At 29.1% G+C, this 27,023-nt stretch overlaps 2 protein-coding genes across 3 annotated transcripts in view; both read right to left on the bottom strand.

The window, feature by feature from the left end:
- The window catches only part of LOC100213393 (uncharacterized), an 89,779-nt gene extending 73,099 nt beyond the window's left edge, over window positions 1–16,680 (bottom strand). For both annotated transcript variants that reach the window (XM_065793990.1, XM_065793991.1), the window contains exon 1: window positions 16,499–16,680. In XM_065793990.1, the coding sequence (XP_065650062.1) occupies window positions 16,499–16,529 (31 nt within the window). In that variant the 5' untranslated portion in view covers window positions 16,530–16,680. The remainder of the gene's footprint in view (window positions 1–16,498) is intronic.
- A 31-nt stretch (window positions 16,681–16,711) lies between these two features.
- Window positions 16,712–27,023, bottom strand: part of LOC100213362 (myoferlin) — a 51,681-nt gene continuing 41,369 nt past the window's right edge. Inside the window, exons 26-31 of the mRNA XM_065793989.1 lie at window positions 25,803–25,945; window positions 25,601–25,700; window positions 25,337–25,503; window positions 17,790–17,899; window positions 17,480–17,627; window positions 16,712–17,288 (exon numbers count right to left, since the gene is read on the bottom strand). Of these exons, the coding sequence (XP_065650061.1) occupies window positions 17,256–17,288; window positions 17,480–17,627; window positions 17,790–17,899; window positions 25,337–25,503; window positions 25,601–25,700; window positions 25,803–25,945 (701 nt within the window). The 3' untranslated portion in view covers window positions 16,712–17,255. The remainder of the gene's footprint in view (window positions 17,289–17,479; window positions 17,628–17,789; window positions 17,900–25,336; window positions 25,504–25,600; window positions 25,701–25,802; window positions 25,946–27,023) is intronic.

Below are 27,023 nucleotides of genomic sequence, written 5' to 3'. Positions count from 1 at the left end.
TGATATACTTCTTGTAAGCTGAATAATTGCATGCTCTGTTGAATTAATTTTTTTTAAATCCATATTAAATCCATATATATTTTTAAATCCATATTTTAAATCCAATATATTTAAAGCGTGTACACGAAATAAATATGAAAGTAGAAAAATAACTAAAAAAAAGTACTTCTCAATTTTTATTTCGAACCAAGTAATAATTTTAATATAATAATATAAGAAGATCAAACATTAAAAAAAAAAAACTTAATTATTCCTGTGGGAATCAAATAAAATTTCGACCTTTTGCTTTAGTGGTACCCATGAGCTTGCGCACAGAATAAGAATCAAACCTATTTGATGCTTTTTTAAATGATATTTTAATAGCTTTGATGTTTTTGCAAAACTTTTTTTTTTTTTCATTTTCTTTTCATAATAGCCCAGTACTTTTCAATAACTCTCAATTCTGGGCAGTTTAGAGAATTTTCTGTTTTAGGAACAAATTTCACATTATTCTTTTTATACCATTCCATAGCTAGTTTACAATAATGAATTGAAGCTAAACCAGGCCAGTATACAGGTCTGTTATTGTGTGATTTAATGAGAGGTAAAAGGCGTTTTTGTAAACATTCTTTAACATATATTTGACCAGAAAGTGTGGACTGAGAAATATAAGGTGCTGATTTTTTGCCACAAATGCAAATAGCTTGCCAAATCAAAGCTTTTTTAGCGAACTTTTCATGTTTTGTGATTTAAATTTCTTATCTGCTTTTCCTCTATATTTGGCAATATAATAAACAGCACCAGGAATTTGTTGATGATCGTACTTGAAATAAGTTTCATCGTCTTCAATAATACAATAATTTTTAGAAATAAAATTGTCATACAACTTTCTGCCGCGGGTTCTTGCACTTTTTTGTTGAGTTGCAGGGCGGTTAGGCACTTTTTGTGCTTTGAAAGAATGAAAACCATGTTTGTTTCATCTAACATTTGCAACAAAACTATGAGAAAATCCATATATTTTTTCGCGATCCCTTAGTGAAAGGCTTAGGTTATTCTTTAAACTGTTAACCAGTTTTCTAACTTGTTTTATATCTTTAAAATCTTCCTTTTTTCCACCACCAGATTTGCGTTTGATCGATTTTGTTTGAGAAAAACGTTGAATAACACGACCAACGGTGTATGGATGTATTTGCAACGATTTTGCTATCAAATTGTAGCTACTATTAGGATTTTGTAAATATTTGTGCATAATTTTTTCTCTTACGTCTTCTTCTTTTGTCATTTTTAAAACTAATTTCAAGTTAAATCCAAAAACTAACATATTTTTTTGAAACCACAACACGTTGTAAACAAAATTCAAAACAATTAAAAAGATTTTAATACAACCACTGATAAAAAATGACGAACTTATTCTTTCACATTTATTTCGTGTACACGCTTTACAATAACAAATATCACACGTTGGAGTATACGAAAGTAGGAAATGTGTGATAGAACGGTTATAAGAAACATGGGATAAGTGAGATAGAAAAGTGATTAGAAACGTATGATAAGAGAAGTAGAACAGTGATAATAAATGATAATATAGACAGAACGGTGATAAGAAGCGTGTGAAAATAGAGATAGAACGGTGATGAGAAACGTGTTATAATAAAAATAGAACAGCTACAAGAAAGGAGTGATAATATAGATAAAATGGTGATATGAAACGTGTGATAATAGAGATAGAACGGTGATTATGAACTTGTGATAAGAGAGATAGAATGGTGATGAGAAACGTGTGATAATAGTGATTGCACGGTAATAAGTAACAAAAGATATTAGCACTCTTACACAAATTCTGTGGTTTATTTTTTCTAAACATGCTGCATAAATTACACGAACAACGCCCTTGAAGGTTCCCACCGTCTGAGGACTATGGTTGTAAATTAAACAACAGATTTTAAACCCATTGTGAATAATAACCTATAAGCACCAATAACACTTATAGAGTTTAACATTTGTTGTGGTAAAGAAGATTTAAGCAATAAAAAATGAAAATGTTTGTAAAATTAACCTGTCTGAACTAATTTGTGCAAGTTAAGCTAACGCACAAATATTAATTTTAGATACCAAAAATACAATATATATTACTCCAATATTTTTTGTATTTTTTTAAATTAATATTGTATTACATTTAAGATGCTCCCAGAAGCTTATACGGTGTGGTCTTTCATTTATCAATGAAAAGACCAAAAGTTTGATACAGTAAGTTTAATACTTACTGCGGGTAATGTCATTTTTTATTTTTTTTTTATTTTATTACTCTAATTCACTCCCAACAAGACTGCAAGCAAAATTATTAAGTTGAGAGAAAAAGAATAGAGTTATAAAGCATAGAAACGGTTGATAGAAGACTTGAAAAATTGTAGGTTGTATGATTAAGGAAAACATGAAGATGGGATAGAGTTTCAAAGGGTTGAAATGCAAGAAAAAAAACTAAACGAATGCATGCTCTAAAAATTTTTAGAGCATGCAGGAACAGATACAATGAAAGAATGAGACTTTGCTGAATGAAAAGTCAAAGGAGAATGAGTTTTAGTTGATGGAACTAGCATCATTAGAAGAACCAGCCCAAATATGATAACAGCATTCCATACAAAGACGAATAAGAGATTTGTAGAGGTAGATAATGGAATCATGAATAAAAAAATAGCAATCATGATAAATAGAAGCAACTTAGCAGATGCTAATTTAGCGATTGATTGTATATATGGTTTCTATGAGAGGTCAGTTGCAAATGATAATCCAAGAAGAGGACTTGGTGATAGGGTTGCCATTTACTAATAAAAGAATGTTGACAGTATTGCGAAAGCTGTTTGCAGTAAAATACTGAGTTTTATTGGAGTTAAAGTTCATAATCCACAGCAAGCTCCAATCTGTTACAGAAGTGAGATAAGGTTCAAGATCGACTGCTTGTTCTAAGTGATCAAAAATAAAAGACTTTTTGTCAAGACACGAGTATAAAGCTGAGACATCAGCAAAATAAGCTACTTCAGATGTAAGGTTGTCAGGAAGATTATTAATGTAGATAAGAAACAAAACTGGACTAAAGATAGAATCTGCTGAGTTATTAGTTAGTCATTCTCTCAGCTATTCAAGGTGCTGAAAATCTTCGAAACGCCGGAAATAATAAACGCGATTATTTTATATTTATTAATTTTAAATATTGATATATCTGCATGTATATATATACATATGCATATATGTATATATATATATATATATATATATATATATATATATATATATATATATATATATATATATATATATATATATATATATATATATATATATATATATATATATATATATATATATATATATATATATATATATATATATATATATATGTATATATATATATATATATTTTAGAAAGTAAGTTAAACTTTTGTATTTAATGAAGATTTATGGTTACTTATGTGTTTTATTTTGTTTTAGGTATACTTTACCGATAAAAATACTGTTGACAATGATTTGTGTATTAGCTTTTTCTTTTTTAAATGAATCTGTGCTTATTCTAAAATCTGTTCGTTTTTCTTCGTTTTTATTATTTATACTCCTTTATAAAAAGTTTTTTTAATAGAAACGTTTTATATTTCTTTGTGGGCTTTCATTGCTCAGTCTAGTTCAAGTACCGCAGATCACCTGCATCAAATATAACAAAAATAATAATCTATCTTTGTAGGATAGAATTTTTCCTAGTGAACAACGACTACCTCATTATACGCCAATATTGACACTTTTTACAGTACATACATTAGCACAACATTAAAATACCCTTGTGCGTAAATAGACTCAAAAATTTTGTTGCAAAAATTTTTTTGAACTTTCTTAAAATAAATGTCTTTGTTTTTAATGAATAATGTTATGTATTTGCCAGTTAGTAAGAAAAATTTACAATCGTAATTAATAAAAGGAAAAATTATAAGACTAATTTGATAAGACTAATGATAAGACTAATTTCGTCTGTGAGATCAAAAAATGATAAGACTAATTTCGTCTTCTTCTAGCCCTAGTCATGTGACTGGGGCTAGAAGAAGACGAAATTAGACTTATCATTGTTTGATCTCATCCTTAATATTTTCTATATACTTTTATATGTTCTTCCTTATTTATTTATTTTTTGACCATATAAAGTTTAAACCCCCCTCAAATTGAGGGGTTTATAAATTTTATATGGTCATAATTTTTGAACGCTGAGAAATAACACTATGAAACTTAAAATTTATAGATGAATATAAGTCTAGTTGAGAATAGTACAAAAAAATTTTTTATCAACTTGTTGCCCCTCACATTTTTGGGGATGAAGTTTAAGGAGGTTTTTTGCTCCCAGCCTCCAATCATCGCAATTTTTTGCAAAGCATCATTATTTGACATAAGCATAAACATACAAGTGTTTTGAGTTTACTCCAAGTCTGGAAGTTAGCTCAAAACGCCAAAAAATCCTGGATCTGTCACTATATATCTGTATGTATGCATATGTGTGTGTAAATATGTGAACATGTTAGTTTTTTTGTCATTTTTTATACATATATATATATATATATATGTTTTTCCCGTTCAACTAGTTTTTGATGTTTGATGTTGTAGTGGTTTCGTTTAATGTTTTTGTCGTTGTTGCTATAATTTTATTCAAAATCTGTTTTTTTGATCGGTTAACAATATTTGGTCTAGGTATCTATGACGGCGTTAAAATTTGTATAACTTTATTGTCTTTATAATTTTATTTAAATTATATCTTATCGGCTTGAGTTAATTTAAACAATAAGTACAAATTTTAGCGACTTGTTGTGTTTATAATAAAGTTATATATATATGTATATATATATATATATATATATATATATATATATATATATATATATATATATATATATATATATATGTATATATATATATTATATATATATATATATATATATATATATATATATATATATATATATAAATATATATATATTATATATATATATATAAAATAATATATATATATATTATTTTATTTTATTTGGAGCAGGCGTAAAACATAAATGGCAATAACGTTTATCTGACTGGATAAACTAGGTATTGGTGCATAGACTGTTCGAAACGCCGGTAATAATAAACACGGTTCTGAGGGGAAGTTTATAAAAGCATCATTATGCAAGCATATAAAAGAATGGTCAAAGGATTTAACCTGATTTTACGACAAATAGGCGAATCGATGCATATGAATAATCTAAGCACTTGACTATTGAAGTCTTTGCGAATCAAAGAATAGTACCCATCAACACTGAGATCTAAAGAAGGAATAGCGGAATTTAAATTAATCTTACTAAGAGCAAGCAAGTCTGTGAACTTTGCAAGAGATAAGATTCAACTGATGAAAGGTTGCTTCCCAGACTACAAATATTTGTAAAAGATATATTAAAACAGTAAGGTGGTGAGGAGGGTTTTTTGTTTATTATTTTTGGTCACTTTTGGCATGGTTTAAGTTTAAAGAGTACTAATCTCATTCATAGATAGAGCACGGCCTTCTAAGAGCTATGCATTTGTTTCAGTTCTGTTAATTAACACAAAGACATAACTTAGGGCTCTTTATGTGGCCTCGACAATGCGCACCAAAAACATTAACAGTGACACCATCCATGCGCAACATGGCACTGTTAATACTTGATGAAACCACCCTCTCTGAAAGCTACCATAGAGTTCGGGAAACCTTTCTACCAGCCTGCCTCAGAACTATTAAAACGAGTTTTAGAGCTGTACCTTCATTAGGAGATAGCAGGAAGAGTTGCATAGCAAGTATCAAGGAGAAAGAAGCAAAAATCTACGAGTAGATTCAAGAAGATTCAGTATTCATCATCCTAGGCAGGAGAAAATTTTCCAAGCGTTTTAGGTCCTTCATCACCCCCAAGCTTATTCTTCTAATCTGCTTCGTGTTTTGTAAAAAACTTTTTATCATACTAAAAGCATCTGTTGCTTTTGTAGTTCTCAAAAGTAAGTCACAAAACAGAAACGCTTTATTTGTTCCTTGTATTTTTAGATACAAATATGATAAAAAAAACAACCCATAATGGATATCTTCATTCCAAGTAAAATTATATTTGTAATGCTAACCAAGAGAAATTGTCTGGAGAGACGGAATTCTGTGAGACAATTGCATCATTTTCTCACTAGTTGTCTAGTTGTTAAGGAATAACTTGAAAAAAAACTTTATATATAAGGGGTTGTGACACCTCATTTTTGTCATATTTTTTAATGCAATTAATTTATATTGCCATATTGCTTTCTCAAAACCATATGACAATTTAAATTTTGAATCGCTTGAATGTGCTTGTCACGTTCAATAAAAATATGGGAACTCATTTTTGAAACTTGCGCCCAAGTCTTAAAGGTAAAAAACTTATTGGTAGTGAACTTGGTTAAACTAGTCTAAATAAGGAAAGTAAACTGTCAGAGGTCTAATAACAAAGCCATTAACTAGTTACAAATCAACGATGATGACGACATCAAACCTATTACGACGGCCAACAAGATGTTGACAATTTATGTAATATGAGGATATCGGCATTGGTTGTGCTTTTTCATAACTTTGATATGAAATTATTTAAGAATAAAATTATTCGCCATCAATTTTGCCTACAGTCAAAAATAAGCTGGTGCTGGTAGCAGTCTGATAAAATAACTAACTTATTTAGATAATTAAAAAAATGAGTCTTCCATTGGCCATTTTTAAAAATTTTAATACCAATTTTCAGAGATCTATTTAATAAAGAATTACTAATAAAGACTTTATGGTCAAACACAGTACAATTGTTTTCCATTTATGCACACCCAGCAAATCGGGTTAGCGGTTCATTGGAGATTTGCTGATCGGTTACTTAGTGGACCATTGGTGGCAACCGCTATAAATAGCAAGCCGATAACTTTCCGACATTTTAATAGTCATCAACTGGCCACTTTTTCTAGCTGCCATTGATGGTTCACTAAGTAATTGATTAGCAAAACTACAGTGGTCTGCTCAAAATTCCTGTATAGAAACACTGAAATGCCTACATAACTTTGAATATATATCATTAAAATAAAATACTAAAGTTATAGGATTGAAAATGCAAAGTTAATTCTAATGGATTGCTAGGGTATCTATGTTAACATATTAGTAATTGAATTAACAAAATACATTATAAAAAAAATGAAAAGGTTTTTTACTTAAAGAGATACCATTTCCCAAAGCAACAAACTAAAGCAGGAGATATGTTGAATAAAAGAGATAAATTTTGACAATTTTTTTTTTTAATGCTTGCTAAAGTAAAATACGACTTAAGTAAACTGAATAATATAATTTCATTATTAAAGAAATTCTTTTGAATTGGTGTTAGCCACTTTGATGTGTTGGATGAAAAAAATATACACATGAGGTGTTTTCAAAGAAGTCAGTTTGATTTAACAGATCATAATTTTCTTTCCGTTGAAACAGAAAAATTTAACAAGCGTGTATTGAATTTATTATATTCATAAAATTGAAGTATCTATTAAAAAATAGACACTAGATAATCGGTATTGTGTAAGTTGATAGAAGAAGGATGGTCTCGTATTGTGTGGTATTGTTTATATAGTAATTTTGATACTATCAGTATTGGTTAGATATCACATGATACTGAGAAAGATTGTCTCGTACCATATGGTATCACTTATGTACAAATGTCGATACCATCGCTATTGGTTCGATATCGCACGATATCGATAAAAAAAGGAATTGTTTGGTATCTAGTAGTTGCATAGTTTTAATAAGAAAAAAAAATGAAAATTTGATTTTTGCTATTATATATATGTATATATATATATATATATATATATATATATATATATATATATATATATATATATATATATATATATATATTTATATTTATATTTATATACTAATATTATTATTATATATGTAAGTATATATATATATATATATATATATATATATATATATATATATATATATATATATATATATATATATATATATATATATATATATATATATATACTAATATTATTATTATATATGTATGTATATATATATATATATATACTAATATTATTATTATTTATGTATTATTATATATATATGTATATGCATATATATATATATATATATATATATATATATATATATATATATATATATATATATGTATATATATATATATATATATATATATATATATATATATATATATATATATATATATATATATATATATATAGGGTCGGCATTCGGCAATGCCGACCTAACTGCCGATCTTAAAATATTTGAGGTCGGCATATAATTACCGACCTCGTTTTTATGTTTTATGGTAAGACCTTTGTATCAAACTTTTTTTGCCGACCTGATGCCGACCTTTAAATTATTGCCGACCTCATTTTTCCTAATTTCGAGGGTTGGGATTTAGAGGTTAGTTAATGTAACCATCTAGAAGACTTTGGTTATTGTCCATTTGCTCTTTTTTCCTTTGTTGTACTTTTGTTGATATATGAGGGTTTTTTTTATTAATATTGAAAAAGATATATAATATTTATAATAATAAAAGTGTTGTATAATATTTTTACTTTTTTGTTCCATGGGGCAACATTCATGTCGTATAACGCTTTTACTTTTTTGTTCCATAGGGTATTTTTTGACATAGTTCTCAAGAGCGGAATAGTTCTGCATTATAAAGACAAGTTTATCTACCTTGTCACTGTCAAGATTTTATCTACGATCAGTAATGACAAGGCCAGAAGGAGAAAATATTGTTTCAGGTAATGTATTATATGAAAAACACTCAATAATGGTTGCAAAACTATTTCCCTGGACATAAATTCCGCACGAGGAGTTGCCTCAGAAACAAAGTATCCGTGGTTCAAACCCCACCTCAGGGCAACTTTTGTGACAACGGTTAGGAAGGAGGCGTGAACTTCCATTTAAATCCTCATCCGCGGTGCTCTGTGGTAAGACCGTAAGGACTTCTTGGGGCACCTAAACAAATAAAAAAAAAGGAGTTCTCTCATAAACGGAATAAAAGCCGTAGCGCTCAACTCTATAGAACTGGATTAATGATATGAGAATCTGCACACAGTTTAGCATAATATAATAAATTGCAACAATTTAATGTAATATAAAAATAAATGATGAATAAAAACCAAAACTAATTCTTATTCTTATTAATTACGATAGAAAACATTACAATAACAATACCAGATGAGAAATTAAAAAATCTGGAAGCGATACCACACAATTATTTAATTTAAAACAGCAATACCAGATGAGGATTTAAATGATAAATATAATGTTATAAAATACTACACAATCTTTGAGAATTTCTATTATACAAAAGAGTGATTTCAAAAAAATGACAAAAATGCACTTAAAAAGTTGATTTATTGCAAAATATGTTAAAAACTTGTGATTTTTAGCAACAAAAAAAAATATATTTTAAAACTTTAGCTTTTGAAATCAATATTATTTCATGATTTCAATATTGTTCTGCTTCTTTTGAGTCCCAGGTTGACACAGTTTAGACGAAAAAAATAATGTCACTAATATTAGAACCCGGTTCTTGAAATTATTCGAAGACCTGAAGAACTCATCCAAATCAAAAAAAAAAATTTACTTTCCTGATATAACTAACGCACATTGATTCGTTCCTCAAGAATAATTGTTTTCATTAATTTTTCTTTTTTTTTTATGCAATGAAAATTGCTCATCTAAATCAAAAAATATATTTTTACTTTCCTGTTATAAATAATGCACATCGATTCGCTCCTTTGGAATATTTATCATCAAAAAAATTTTCTTTTTTGCGATGAAAATTATCCACCCAATACAAATACACCCTATCCACCCTAATATACAGCTCAGCTGTTATGTAAATTTAATATTTCAAATTAATAATCGTTATGAAAATAAAACACAAGTTCTTGTGAAGACCGAGCTGAGATACCAAATGATACAATCGGTATCGGTACCAAACGATTTCACCGATAACCGATACTTTCGATGCCAGTATTGCGTGATCTCAATATCAATACTGTAAGGTATCGCACCGATAGCAGACAATAAACCGAGACTCGACATCTTCTTTTTTTTTTAATTGAAGTTTTTATTTTAGGTGCCCCAAGAAGTCTTTACGATCTTATCACAGAGCACCGCGGAAGAGCGAAGAGGAAGAGGAAGAGGAAGATTTGAAAGGAAATTCACGCTTTTTTCCTTACCGATAATACAAAACTTGCCCACGGCTGTCATTGAACCATGGATCTCTTGCTTCTTAGGCTAACCACTGCGCTACGGGTGCTTTATCTATAATTTTTATAAATTAATTTTTAAATTCTGATAAATTTACGACTAAATATGAAAAAATTTCCGAAGTAGTTATTTAAAGCATTACTTGAGAAAATGGCGCAACAATAAAAGCAATACATCAGAGGCTTACGCAATAATAAAAATATTACATGATAGATTGGTGCAATAAAAGTCTTATTAGATTATTAAAATATTTAATAAAAGTAGAAAATAAAGATTGTAAGGTTTGTTAGTCGAAAAAAACATTAACAAAAAATTTGTAGATAAGTATTAAATTATTAAATAAGTTTAGTAAATAATCAGAGAGAATAAAGAATCTATCTTGTAATAATTTTTATCCGTTGAAAATGGCTGTGTCCCTTTAGATGACGAGTACATTAAAACTGCCCCATTAAACAAGCTTTTATAACGTTCCATCAAGTTTGTCAAAAGAAAATGCAGCTCTCTAAAGATAATATTTACATATTAATATAATAATTACAGCACGTAATGATTTCTTTAGAAAGAAAATATTATGTGCTGTAGTTATTATTTAAAAAGCTGGCGGTGATTTTTAATAGCAACTATTTTTAGGTCCGTAAATTAGCGTAAATTTATATGCAGTAATTAACGACTTTCATCTAATTAAAATGTTATTCCACTGTTTGCGTTGTTAAGATAATATCATTACGCATGGAAGAACCTGCGGCGCGACATTTCTATATTATAATAAAAAATATAATTGTTTATAAAGAAAAATATGTTTACTAGAAATCCGTTCCATTTTTGTTCGAAACACAATGAATAGAAACATTTATTTTTGACTTTATTTAAAGATACCATTTTTGTAATATGATCATGCTCAAATTAACCAGTTTTTTTCAGTGAAATTACCTAGTTTTAATTGCTTTTTGAATAAAAGCAAAACATTGTAAAAATTTTTAATATTTTAACAATACTAAATATCTTTCTGTATTTTAAATTTGAGTTGATAAAATTGAAAAAATAACAAACAAGTTTTCTTTTTCTTTTTTTTTTGCGTAAAACAATGTAGTATTGCTTTAATAAAAACTTAAAATCTCTTATCTCTTAATGAAAAGTTTTGATAATAAGGAACCATTATATTCTACAAATTAGTTATAATAGTCACGTTGGTATTTTTTTACTAACCTAGTTTAATTTTTTCTAAGCTAATTTAAAGTGCTCCTATAAACAAGTGGTCTGGGTGATACGAGCAAACATGCTACTTTTTTAAAACCTCTGTTTTTTTAATAAAAATTTACGGGTCCCTAAATATCTCAGTGGATCATTAGTAGTGCTTCCTAAAAATTGTTTATTCACATAAATTTTTGGTCCAGTATTATTATTTTTTGAAAATATTCTAATTTTTGCCTAAGGTCTCATAATACCCTAAAATACCCTACAGATGGTGTGAAGATATATTTAAGTCAATGCAGGGGCGTCGCTTTGGAGGGAGTTGGGGGATTCTTCCTACCCCCCCCCCCCCACACACACCTCCCTTTGAATCTTGGAAAGAGAAAAGTTGGGAATTTCCTTGCTATGAGTTGGGACAGTTGGGAAATCGGTGATAAAATGAAAAAATATTATCTAATTAAATAAAATTAAAAAGTTTGCAAAAATATATCGAAGATAGATTTTTTTTTTTTTTTTTTTTTCTTTGACAAATAAACTTTACGTTTATTAAACGACATAAGGTCGTTTTCCACAAGACGAAATAAATCACGAAGTGAACTTTTTTGTTATGACCAAACGCCGTTTTGATTTCCACTTTTTTTTTTGCGCTACTCTTTTTTTGTTATCAACAATAAAAATGGCAGCAACAAGTTTAAGTTTGTTGTATGTTTAACTAAAAGCAGTTATTACTTTTTTTGCAACATGTGAAACATGCTTTGGAACATGTGAAAATTTATTTCCATGCATTGATTTTAACATTTCTGTCTTCGTATGTAAGATATAATAATAACAATAATAATAAATAATAGCTGGGACAACTGTTTTTAAAACAGTTGTGGAGTGCAATAACAGTAGATATTGCACTGTATTAGTATTTGACTAAATAGGTGTTTACTGTTATGTTATTGTTTTTATTTTTGTTTTAATAAAAAGTTTTTGCAAATCTCTGAATTTATAATAATAGTTTATTTTTGAATAGATTTATTGACTCAGCTTCTATTATATTATTCGGCAGAGATATTATTATATGATATCATTTAAAATGATATGATTTCATTTTTAATATTACAATTTAATATAAAGTTTTTATAAGAAGGTAAAAGAAAATAAATGCTAAAGTCTGATAGGAACGCTTTGCGCCTGTAATTACTTTCGATTGTCAGTATACTAAAGTAAAAAAGTATACTAAAGTAGGATCAGAATTAGGTTTGTAGGATAAAGCCTAATATGAATAAGAATATATAATAAGGTTATTAGTATTATTTTATTATCATAAGAGCAGTGTCACCGAGAGGAGGGAAGCGAAAGGGACAGTTTGTCCCGGGCGGCAGATATCCAAGGGGCGCATTGGTGTGAATGAAGAAAAGGTATCTAAAAAAATAAAGAAAAAAAAAAAGGTCATTTATCTTATAATATAGGGATGCTTAAAAATGGATGATGTTTTAGAAGACAAAATAATAATTGAAACATCAAATTCAACATGTGGTATATCTATAGAAGAAGAAACAACATCTTATGATAAAAAATTTGAAGAGGACGCAAGTTCAGAAATTCAAGATAAGGACGCAAAAGGGGTTTTATTGTTGTACTGGAACAAGCAGAGAAATTTACAGAATTAAATTCTGAATCAGATCGTTTACCCCAGTTTCCTGGCCGAGAAAAAAAGGATGACACGAATGTTATTGCCTTGGATACTACTGAAGTAAGCAGTGAAACAACAAATTGGCCTTCACTCATGGGAAAACTGGGTATTTTAATTGATATTCTTAACGATTGTAATGACATTTATAAAAAATATTGTAAAAAAGAATTAGTCAATGAAAAATTCGTTGCCATTGAAATTGTGATTGTAACAAGTTCTGTGATCGAAATGTCAAAAATTTCGAAATGAAAAACGCTTTTATAAGAAAACTTAGGGCCACACCTACCAAAACTTGCTAGTTTCCCAAGTGACGGTAGAAATAGATTTAATCCTCAGTTGTACAAAGCGTTTAAACATTTAGAATAAAGCATCCAGAAGGATGTAACATTGTTTTGTCTGCTGCTTTTTCCCCAAGGTTGTTGGAAAGAAGGGAAAAACTGAAGATGCTTGGATAAATGTTGGGGTAAGATCTTGGTCCAAGATGAAAAGCTATGGGAAAGAAAAACTTGGGAAGCTTCAAGCGCACCTTATCTCTCAAGCACATAAAGTTGCATTAAGTGAATATTGTCACTTTCTTATGAAAAAGGGATCACCTTATTGATAAATCCAAGAGACTTGCTTTGATAGAAGAACAAATAATAGAGGTGCAGAATAAAAAAACTTTCGAAACTCTTTTCGATACATGCAAGACTTTAGGAAGCCAATGACTGGCGTTTTGGGAATCTGCCAGTGCTCACTAAGGAAACTTTGTTGCAGTAGTGAATCTCATCTCTCGCAACAATCCCACACTAAAAGCCTGGATTGAAGTTAAAGCCCTTTGTCCATATAGAGTTACAAACACGAGTCCATCGTCTCAAAATGAAATGATTAGTTTAATTGCAACTGAATTGAAGAGCCAGATTATTAACAAAGTTAACAGCAAACACAAGGACATAATGAGAATAGTTGTGAGAACGGCCAGTGAAAACGGTGAGATTCGGGAAAGACGTTTGAAATCAGTCAAATGCACTGATAAGACTAGAAAAGAGATGGCTGAGATATTTTTATCTTCTTTACATAAAGAAGGCATTGACACATCAAAGATGGCCTTTCAGTCGTATGACTACGCGAGTTCAATGTCTGGACAATTTAAGGGAGTACAAAAGTATATAACAGAAGAAGTAGGCCATAATGTGCCCTACGTACCTTGCCAAGATTACAGAACAAGCACTGCTCTTGAACATGCTTGCAATGTAGTACTTTAGTACGAGAATTGTTTAATGTTCTCGAACAGTTGCATGTTTTCTTCACATCAAGCACAAAAAGATTTAATCATTTAAAAAAAAAACTTAAAGACATTGAAAATGCAATACAGCTTGTAAACCTGCCTAGAACAAGGTTTACCGCACGAGAAAGTCTGTTAAGGCTCTAAATCAGTATTTAGAGAAGGTTATTGATCTTCTTCAGAGCATCTCAAATAATAAGATTTTCGATACTAACACGAGAACTAAGGCAATGTGACTTCTAAAAAAAGTAACAACTTTTGATTTTATTATTACTCTTTTCTTCATGAAGTATATCATTGAAAAGATAAAAATATTAACAGAAATCTCAGAAAGTCCAAACTTCAATGTAATTGACAGTATTAATGTAATTGAAAGCACTGCCAGGACGGGGGGAGGAGGAGCACGTCCCCCCTCCCCCTCCCCCACTTTTTTTCTAAAGGACCCTTTTTATTATTTTTAGAGAAAATTCTAGATATAGAAGACTTTTTTTAGAAATAGACGATTGTGCCCTTCCACTTCGAAACCCGTATCGTTGGTCATGTATTATAATGGGCATTTCCACTTCTGTGCGTTTTTATTTTTCTTTGTTTTTACTATTCGAAGCTAGGACTTATAATATGCATACTGTTATGGTTTTTTTAAGAAAAAACTATAACAAAAATATTATTTTCATATTTTAGACTTCCTGAATGTTTAAATATTTATACTTTTATCTTTTTTTTATTTTTTTATTTGTGCATTTATGTTACAGTAGTTTGAAAAATATACAAAGATTTTTGAAACGCTGTACTCTAGCTAGAAATATTTGATGACTGCTATTTTTCATCAAAAATATTTTATATATGTGTTGTAGAGATTTTACTTGAAATACTCACAAGCTATTTATTTTCATAAAAATAACATAAAATAGATAAACTTGCAACGTCCGAGCGTGACCATACATGAACTGCATTTAAACGATTGTTTTGACTTTATGATAATAGTGGAATCCTCTAAAATTCTGGAAATATTTATTTATATCTAAAATATTGTTAAAAAAAATTATACTGCAAAAGCTAATATTTTCCGAGGAATTAAGTTTATTTATCTTGTAACTAAAATTTGCGTTTTTCTGATCCGTGCGTGATTCCGATTCAAACTTAATTCAATCTTTGATAACATTACTAATGTATACCATTCTTTGTTTACAAAATATTTATGTAGATTAGAATTAAAAGTGAGTAAATTGGAGATTGCCAGTTTTTATTATTATCAAAGTATTAGACAAAACAAATACCAGTTTACGTGCGTGATTTTTTGTAAATGTCCTAATACGCCAAAAGCAGAGTTTATATTTGGAAATGTAAGAAAAATCTAAATTAATACAATTGTTTACGACATAGCAACCACTAACACATCTATTGTTCATTGTATGAAAAATTAATTTAAAAGATTGTAAGCTAATTTGTCTTGTACTTAATATGAGTTTTAAAATTTATGTTTAGATATAAAAAGGACTTATCAAAAATAGTAAAATGGAGTAAGATAACTTTATCAACAGATCTGCAAAGTTTAATTCACGGTTCTTAAGTCTAATTCAAGATAACGTGTTTTGAAAACACAAAAATTAAGTGTTTTTTACACTTTTTTTGCGCCATTACGGATTTTTGGTAAATTTTTTCAAAATTACTTTTTTGTAAAAACATTTTATTTCATTTAGCGACAACATTTCCCCTTTTTTTAAATCTTTGATGAATTGTCTTTTCTGTGGTCTGTCACCTTTAGGATATTCGTTATCGTGAATTTTAATAAACTAAAACGTTATCTCTATAATGTACTCTTATGCTCTAAATGCAACATTGTATACATTTTTTGTCCACAAACGTATTTAATATGTTTTATATAAAACGCTTATAAAAGCGCTTAAATACAGTTTTATAAAATATCTTTTTAAAATATTTACTTTATGGAAATTAATTAGTCTTAATGTGAATTAAAACAAAGTTCATAAAAAATATTTATATGCAATATTGCAACAATATTGTATTAGACAAAATTATTTTTTAAGAAAAAGTTTTTTTTTAGTTTTCTAACCTTTCTTGAAATCCAAGTCTTTTGTTTCCATAGTCTTTTAATTTTTTAAATTAAATATCATTAAATCAACCAAAAAAACACTTATTTCAACTGGTACGCCTTATAATGAGGTACGATAAATCAGTTTCTTAACTTTACAAAAAAAAAACCGCTTTACTTCATCTCATTCTCCGTATTTGCATAATTAATGCGACGATAAATGAATAATTAACCTACGATATTAGTCAGTATATTTCCCATTAAGAAATTGTCGGAAAATACGAAGCCACAATTAGATCTTTCATCATTTTATCCTTTATGAAACCGTCGCCATGGAGATGAATGAAAAGTATAAAACAAAACCGCAAGTTTTTTGTGTGTATATGACTTGCATTTTCAAAATTAGTTATAACTAATACAACATAACATTAACTCAAAATTAACTCCCTTTTACGTCACGTCATTCTTTATATACATATAAAAAAAATATTATTTCTATCGTATAAAGTTTTATATCAAAACCCGAAAAAAATTAAAAAATTTTTACGAAATATATATTCATTTTCAAATAGTTGATACTAGCTAAATAAGTTAAAAATCAAAAACACGAGCAAAAATAAAAAAATTTATCAAAAATAAATTCAAAAATGTTTTAAAAAAGTTCTACAACCCACGAAAAAACCTAATCTAAAATGATTTCTAGAAACAAATACGAAAATTACATTGAAAAATAATCATTAGTAAACTCTCATAAAAATTAGAAGCGCTAAACACCTTCTTAAACACCAAACATCTTCTTAACTGTATAACCCTAAATTTAAAAACATTTCAAATGATACGAAAAGTTAACTTAACGTTCATAAGATAAGATATCGTAAGATACGAGAAGTTATTGAAATGTAAGATACCGTAACAATTAAGAAATTAACTAATTGGCTAATAAACACCGCAACATCTAATTTACTATCATTAAATAACAAAAATTTCTTAAAGAATACTTACGGGCATGCTGTATAGGAATATTCCAATGAATAATGCAAGAATGAGGAATACAAGGATACCAATCATAAGCCATTTGTACCTTTTCCAAAGAATAAACTTCAGCGTTTTCCACGGAGATGTAATCCACAGAAAAGATGTCTCAGGGCGACTAAAAATTTATTTCTTTAATATAGTTTATTAAGAATAATTTTTATAAAAATACATTTATTTAAAATATTTGAGTAAATTATCAGTGTTCATGTCTTGTTTTAGAAGAGTTTTCGAAAAATATTATTTTTAGAATTTCAAAAAAGTAAAAATAATAGCATACTTTGGTGGATCAAGTTTTGGATTAAGATTGGGTTCGTTTCTACCTTGACCAGCTGGTTTTAATTCAACCTCTTCCTCTGTTATTATTTCTAGAGTCATTTCAATTTTACCCTAACAACAACAACAAAATTATAAATAATCATTTGAAATAAGTTTGAAAACTTATGTTAAAAATTAAGTGTTAAAAATTAGAAAACTCAGTGTCACGTAACAAAAATTAAAAAAAATAATAGTTACTGCATCACAAAATTTTGAATAATTTTATTAATAATGATTATTCAAAAATGACACACAACACACAACACAAATCACACAAAAAAATGACACACAACACAAATCCACATGAGAACATTTCATTGAAATAAATGCCAAAAATATTAAGATACAAAAACATTGTATTTATGTGGATATTAAACCTTAAATAAGCAAAAAAGCGCACTTTTGGGCATTTTTTTTTTTAAACAACTTCGCTTCCAACGCTGCCAACAACCGCTAATCAGAGTTGGAAGTTACCGGAGGAGAAAAGATGAAGATTGTAGAGCAAGATAACGATTGACAGACGACTTAAAAGATTACAAATTATATGAATCAGAAAAGCAAGATAAAGGAAGCGAAGTCCCAAGAACCGATTTTCGAGGAAAAAAACTAGAGGAATAAGAGTTTTTGGAGCAATTAGGAACAGTCACAGAAAAAGGATGAGACTTATTTAAATGACGAGTTACACGAGAATGAATTTTAGTAGATAGCACAAGAAACGCTAGCTCTTTAAAGCAATGCCCATTATAGTATTTGTAGAAAAAAGAAAGAGAAGCAACATTACGACAATGTGATAATAGTTGGAGGTTGGCTGATAGAGCAGATCCAACTATGTTAACAATGCATTTTTGCACCTTGTCTAAAAGAGAAAGCATATCATTAGAAGATCCGCCCCAGATATGACAACAGCATTCCATACAAGGCCGGATTTGAGATTTATAGAGATAGAGAATAGAATCTGGAGTAAGAAAATGTCGAGCTCGATAAAGAGGTGCAACCTTAGCAGATGCTAATTTTGCAATGAATTTGATATATGTTTTCCAAGAAAGATCGGAAGAGTTAATCCTAGAAGATGAAGGGTATATGACTCATTGATTACTTTACCATTCATAAATATAGGAAGATCTAAATTATTGCGATAACGATTGCCTGAAAAAAATTGAGTTTTATCTGAATTAAAGTTCACCAGCCACTGTGAGCCCCATGCTGTAGCAGAAGTGAGATCCTTATCAAGCTCAAATGCCCTCTCCATCAATCAGAGAGTGTTGGCTTCTTATCATGAAATGTATAAATGGAAGCATCATCAGCAAACAATGCCACCTTAAATGTAAGAATATCTGGAAGATCGTTAATGTAAATTAAAAAGAGTATAGGGCCAAGGATTAATCCTTGAGGAACCCCTAAAGTTACAGGATATGAAGAAGAGTGCTGTCCATCAAGGACAACTTTTATACTATCCGTTATTATTGTTAGCAAATCAGCTGTAGAACGAGAAGATTGAAATCCATATTGATGATCAGAAAGTAAGTTATTAGATTCAAGATGAGAGATTAAGTGTTTGTTAATTAAAGATTCAAAAACCTTGCTTATGATAGGAAGAAGACTAATGGGATGGCAGTTAAACAAAACAGATCGCTCTCCAGAATTTTTGAAAAAAAGGATAACAGATACAGCTTTCGAGCAGGCTGGAAAACAATTGTCTGATAAGCACTTGTTGAATAGTTTTGAATGTATAGACGACAGCTCCGGAGAACACTTCTGCAAGACTATAACAGGTATGTTGTTCGGGCCACAAGCTGTAGAAGAATCTAAGCAGGAAATAAATTTAGATACAGAAGCTGGAGCGATACGAATGTCAAGCAATGGATCAACCTGTTTGATAGCTGTATCAGGTAGAACGCAACTAGTGGAATCAAGAGATGATATTGATGAAAAGTTTTTAGCAGACAATTCAGCTTTGTCTTTAGGTGAGGTAACAAAGTCTGAACCATACAAGAGAGGTGAAATTACAGATTTGCTATTATTATTGATAAATCACGAGAGCCTAATTTTTGTGATGAAATACAAGATTTCATGACCTGAAAATAGCGGGCTTTGGCGTTAGACAAAACCTTTTTACAATGGTTTCTAGCAGTAATAAACAGACGTCTGTTTTCTGGAGAATTGTTTTGCTGATAGATATGGAAGTAATGGTTTCGATTGGTGATTGCAGCAGCACAATGTAAGGAAAACCATGGAGAAGAGTGAGGCTTGACCTGGAATCGTCGAGTGGGAATAAAAGATTCCATCCCAGCCTGTCATGTAAGAAGTTATGTAAGAAGCACGTTTATCAACAGGAAGACGAAAGATTTCTACCCAAGCGCCATCAAGAAGAAAATCACAGAAAGAATCCCCATTAGCATTATGGTAGTTGTAAGAGGTACAATAATAGGGGGATTCAGATGATGAAGAAGAATGAGATAATAGTTTTAGAGAGATCAAACTGTGATCAAAAGCACCTAAGGATGAATGTGGAGAAACTGAGCACTGACTAGGATCAAAAACAAGACATAAGTCGAGTAGAAACGGTAAATGATTCGGGTTGTCTGGAAAGCGAGTTGGAAAGTTGACTATTTGAGTTAGGGAATGAGAAAGGCAAAAGTTGTGGGCTTTAATGCCTGTCACTGACACTAGAGCCAAGCCATTCAGTGTGATGAGCATTAAAGTCACCAACAACCACAATATTTGCTGATGGATAAAGAGAGAGAGCTTCGCCAATTTGATCAGAAATAATATCAAAAAGAGTGCAGTCTTGAGATGAAGGAGAGCGATACAGAACAAAGAAAAAGGCAATAGAGTGAAGTGGTGGTAAAAGAAAGCTCATAAAAGAATAGTCTGTTGATTCAAACCTAGTTTCCCGACAAATATGTGAATTCTTACGAATGTAAATGCCCAGGCCAAGCATGTAACTATTGGAGTCTTTAGGAATTAAAGGAAGATAACCATCAACACCAAGATCACAAGATGAGACAGCCGAACTCAAATTAGTCTCGCAAAGAGCAAATAGGTCTGGTGAACTTTGCAAGGGATAAGGCTCAACAGAAGAAAAGTTACTTTGAAGACCACAAATATTAGTGAATGATTTAGTGATTTAGAGAACTTGGTGATGATGATGGTTTTTTGTGTGATATAGTTTTTGGTACTTTATTCATTTCTAAATTTGTGAAGATCTTGACTCAAACCATAGATAGTACTCAGTACACTGTTCAATACCCCAAGCTATTGCCTCATTACTATTAATAAACCCTAAGCCATAACAAACAGCTCCAAATGTGGCCTTGGCAATGCACACCAAAAATACAAACAGGGACACCATCCATGCACAACATGGCATTGTTAATACTTTGATATTTTTCAGCTGTTGATAGAATCAGCCTCTCTGAGAGCTACCACAGAGTTTGGGAAACCTGACTACCAGCTGGCCTCAGAACCATAAAACTGAGTTTAAGAGCTGTACCCTCGTTAGGAGATAATAGAATGAGCTGCCTAGTCATAAAAACACAATTACATAAATCACAAGTACATAAAAACACAAGAGACAAAAGTAAAACCCATGCATTGAGTCAAGAAGATCCAGCATTCAACATCCTAAACTGGAAACAATGTATTAAAAATACATCTGCGCCAGCCTAATGATGAAGAAGGGGTGCGAGGCTGGTCAACAAATAGAATCTGTTTATCCCTTAAGTTATTTAACAAACTCTTAAAGCATTTAACAAACTCAAACCCCTTAAGGCATTTAACAAACTCCAAACTTAATTATGCTCATTGTTTAGATCAAATTATCTTTTGTGAGAAACAATTTCTGTAATTGGAGCCTGGGAAAAAATACTAGATTAAAAGGTTTGCCTCTCTCTACCTCAAATGAGGGCAACGAGTTAACAAAATGTTTTACTAAATACTAACTCTTCGACAGGTTTTAACTATCGTTAAATAATCTTTTACTGTTTATAAGTTACAATCATGTAAATTTACAAACCCCCTCATTTTGAGAGGGCAAAAACTTTAAACAGCCATATTTTATAAACTTTAACAGACTATTAAATGAAAATTATGTTAACTATTGATGAGTTCAAATTTATTACAAAATTGTAAAGAAAAAATAGTTTATTAATTACCCTAACATTTGGGAATGGGGTAACTTTTTGGGGTGTTCTTGTTTTGAGGCTAATGATTGGACCCAACCACTTCAATTTTTAATATTTTAATATATATTTAATATTCTGATTCCATATCAAATAAATTTTAATCAACTATTGCTATAAACTTTTAGATATCAGTATTGTAAAAATGTAAAAGTTTTCTTGCACGGTGTTCACGATGAAATTTATAAATTCTGTCAAGATTCCGCTGCTTTTTCTCCCATTAAACCAAATGAAATTGTTGAACTTTACTTTGTGAATGGAAGGTGGGACATCAAGCCAATCATAGACCTCTAACAATTTCTTATATGCATCATTGCATTACTTATAAAAATTTTTTGGATCAAATGGTTCTTTGCAATTGTTTGCAATTTGAATGTTATTTAACCTAATAATAATTTCCTCACTAATTTTCAAAGTTTTGCTGAGTAATAAAGAATCACAAAAATATCGTTAGAATAATTTTCAATTCTCAAACCAAATTCTTCAAACACCCTGAATAATGAATCTATCATGAATAAATTTTTTTTCTCAAGAGATACTGATCCTTTAAAAACTCTTTTACTTTCCAAGTTTTTTTTTCAGCTCTATATGAAACATGTAGAATAATTTCAAAAAACTTTATCCAAGCATATTGTGGTAAAATGCCATGTGATATTCCATAAAATATTGTTTGGATTTAAATGTACATATAGTTAGTGATGTTGCTGAAACTAATAGATATCTTGAAGGTTATTTTAATGGGAATTTTCAAAAGGTTGATTGCATTTTGAGTGGCCATAAATGTTTTGCTAATTACTAATTAGTATTAGTTCATCAGTCTTTGTTTTCATCATCACAATATTTAAAAAAAACTTTTCCTGTAATTTCAAGTTGCTTGAATGCGTGATCCATAAGATCCAGTATTTAAACTTTGTTCTTTGTTTCAGTATCTTTAATGGATGTTTTTAAAGTTGAGCACTTGTTTTTATTTTGGAAATTGCTCAATAAGATGGAAATCTGCATGGTGCATGGTGCTTTTTTATAAGTATTTTTATAAACACCTTTTGAGAGTTTATTATCCAAGAAGTAAACAAGAGCTTCTTCATGTGTCATTTTTTCTTGCAACATTGCTAACTGAGTGTTAAGCAATAACAATTCATTTCACCTCTTTGTAATGACACTAAGTAATTTGACTAAACTTAAGTATGTTATTTGACTATATTAAATGCTGTTCTTTGTGCAAATAATTTTTTTTGACGATTTTTGTTTTTGAATCAAATAAGATATTTGCTATCAATTGCCTTTTGGTGCAAAAACATGGTTCATCAAAATCTTTCGTTGGTTGACCAGGGTTTTAAAAATTTAATTTTGGGTTGCTAGTGATTTAACTAAATCATTTATTTTCAAAATGGAATACAACCAAACCTGATTTCTACTATTAAATATATATTTTTTCGATATGATGCATACCATAGTGCTACATACCTTGCAAAACTTTTTTTTGTTTTTTCAAATGAATGAACTTGAACCCTAGTCCTAATGTAATTAAATCCACTATTTATGTTATCAAAAGTACTTTTCAAAACCTGAAAACTTTTAAATTGATTTCCTCCATTTGTTTTAGTTCACAACAATATACTTATAATACTTATAATAAATATAAAGTAAAAAAATTTTTTTTTCCGGTTTTTCAAAATTTAAAATAACTTTTTCTTAAATTAATCATAAAATTTAAAACCATAAACACATAAAGTTAAAATAATAAAAAAGAGTTTCCTTTCAAAACCAACACAAAAACAACACAAAATTATTTCAAGTTTTTTTTATTTGTTTAAAAGATCATTAATTTTTCAAAAATCTTTAGTGCTCAAAATTGCAGATAATTGCAGCCGCACTTCTCAGAATAGTAAGTAGACACTTTAGATTAAAATATTTCAAAATATGAAAAAGGTAAGAATTGGAAAAATTTTTGAATTTTTCATCTAAGCTAAAATTTATAATGAATACTTATACTTTTATAATGGATTTTATACTTTCAATGCACAAAAATTGTACCACTTTTTCAAAAAAAAATTTTGTAACAGCCTAAAATATAACGTTTCTAATGATGTATATAGTAATTATTGTTTTTTAATATATAGATCATTGAAAAATACACAATTTTCAATGATCTATATATTAAAAAACAATAATTACTCAAACCTTGTATCACAATATCTGCAAGATTATCACAACTTGCAATAGAAAGGGGTACTACTATTAGTTCGAGAACAATCAGGAGAAGGTTGTGTTTGGTTTATGTGCTAGAAGACCAGTTAAAAAAACCTTTATTAACTTCAGCACAATTGCAATCTAGGATTAAACTTTGTAAGAGTTTAAAAGACAAAACACCGGAATGGTAAGAACGGGTAATGCTTACAGGCAAGAGTATATTTCAACAAATTAGAAGCAATGACTATGATTATGTTAGAAGATCTGTTAGAGAACGCCCAAATCCGAAGTATACCATAAAAATAGTCAAATATCCTCCTTCAGTTATGGTATGGGGTGTTATCACAGTACAAGGTCGATGTGCTATGCACATCTTTAAAAAAGGCAAAAAAGTCAATGCACAAAAGTATCTACGTGTATTAAAAGATAAAGTGAAACTGTATATGGAAATTGTCAAAACCAGCATATTTCACCAAGATTCAACACCATTTTACACAGCTAAAATAGTTAACCATATTATATTAATATATAGTAAATAGCCCATCCCTTACCACCCTCACGTATTGTATCTTGAGAATTTTTATTAAAAATACATTAAAAACCTAACTTCAAGAAGTCACTACCATTAAGTCTGTCACATTTAAAAATTTCATAAATTGGAAAACTTTTAGTGAGGGTGTTAGTAACAAAACCTACTATCAGACATTATGTTTGTAGTAAGTTGCTTTCTTGATATTTAGTCATGTGATTTCTCACTGTGCAATATCCTTACAACAAGAACACCACTAGCATCATTACAACAACACTAACACCATCATAACAATAACAACACCACGAGTATTATTAAACAACAACAACACCGGCATCATTAAATCAGCTACACCACCACCATTACAAAACACTAACACAATTATTACAACAACAATGATGAGATCATAAAAGCAAAACCAACAACAACAACAAAAACATTAAGAAAAATAAGAAACAATACATGTAAAGTTCTGAATCTAGGTCATAATATTTTCTTTTAAAAGTTGATACCTACACATTTATTTAAAAAATGACATCAAAAGTGGTTTCAAAAAACCTTTTAAAATTTACCTTAAGACATTATTAAAATACAAAATACACTCAATACCTTTTCAACAATTGTACCATCATCTTGATTTTCTATCATGATCCACCATCCTTTTTGCTGTTTAGCCTCAAACAAATCAATAAAATCTCCATTAAGTTGTTCAACTTTGCAATCCTTTGCTTTTTTCATTGGCCTAGGAAGTTTGCTGAGCTCAAGCTCAAGATTCCCTTAAGAAATAATTTCACACAAATATTTCACACAAATACTTGATACAAAAAAATAATTTTCTAGAAAAAAAAATTTTAATTCATAAGTTGAACAAACCAATAAAATCATTTGGTGAAAACATGTCGCTATCCCAAACTTGAAGATTAAGAGTAGGGGGTAAAAACTGTTTAGTGACATCTAAGCTCCAAAAGTGCTCCTAATGTTGGAAATAAAATTAGTTAAAATTTTAAACAAAAAGATATTAAAAAATGTTTCATACACACAAATAAATTATAATAATTATAAATTATAATAAAACCTTTTTTTCCACAACCATTACTTTCTCTTCAATCATATATTTAAAAGGAAAACACATTCTCCAATTAAACATTCCTTCTCCATTCAAAGAGCGATGATGCACATCTGTTTTTTGTTTATGATTATCATAGCCTTCCATCCACCCTTTAAATAATTTCATTATTAAATAACAATATTATTAACTATAAATAATTTTATTGTTAAATAACATTATTATTAACTATAAATAAGTTTATTATTAAATAACAATAAAATTTGACACTAAAATTAACATTACAATATGTCAAAACAAAGATCAAACTTATCATAACATTTTAAGAAACATAATATGACATTTCAAAAAACATAACATAACATTTCAAGAAACAAAGCATAATATTTCAAGAAACATGGCATAATATTTCAAGAAACATAACATAACATTTCAAGAAACAGCATAACATTTCAAGAAACATAGCATAACATTTCAAGAAACATAACATAACATTTCAAGAAACATAACATAAAATAACATTTTATGAAATAAAATTCTAAAATGCGTTTTGAGGAACATAATATATTATACACGAGGAACATAATATATTATACATGAGGAACATAATATATTATACATGAGGAACATAATATATTATACATGAGGAACATAATATATTATACATGAGGAACATAATATATTATACATGAGGAACATAATATATTATACATGAGGAACATAATATGTTATACATGAGGAACATAATATATTATACATGAGGAACATAATATATTATACATGAGGAACATAATATATTATACATGAGGAACATAATATGTTATACACGAGGAACATAATATGTTATATATTATACATGAGGAACATAATATATTATACATGAGGAACATAATATATTATACATGAGGAACATAATATATTATACATGAGGAACATAATATGTTATACATGAGGAACATAATATATTATACATGAGGAACATAATATATTATACATGAGGAACATAATATGTTATACACGAGGAACATAATATGTTATATATTATACATGAGGAACATAATATATTATACATGAGGAACATAATATATTATACATGAGGAACATAATATATTATACATGAGGAACATAATATGTTATATATTATACATGAGGAACATAATATATTATACATGAGGAACATAATATATTATACATGAGGAACATAATATGTTATACATGAGGAACATAATA

The sequence above is a fragment of the Hydra vulgaris genome, chromosome 03 (assembly GCF_038396675.1).
Source record: "Hydra vulgaris chromosome 03, alternate assembly HydraT2T_AEP".
In the NCBI taxonomy this organism is placed as follows: Eukaryota; Metazoa; Cnidaria; class Hydrozoa; order Anthoathecata; family Hydridae; genus Hydra; species Hydra vulgaris.
This window is presented reverse-complemented; position numbering and strand designations above follow the sequence as displayed.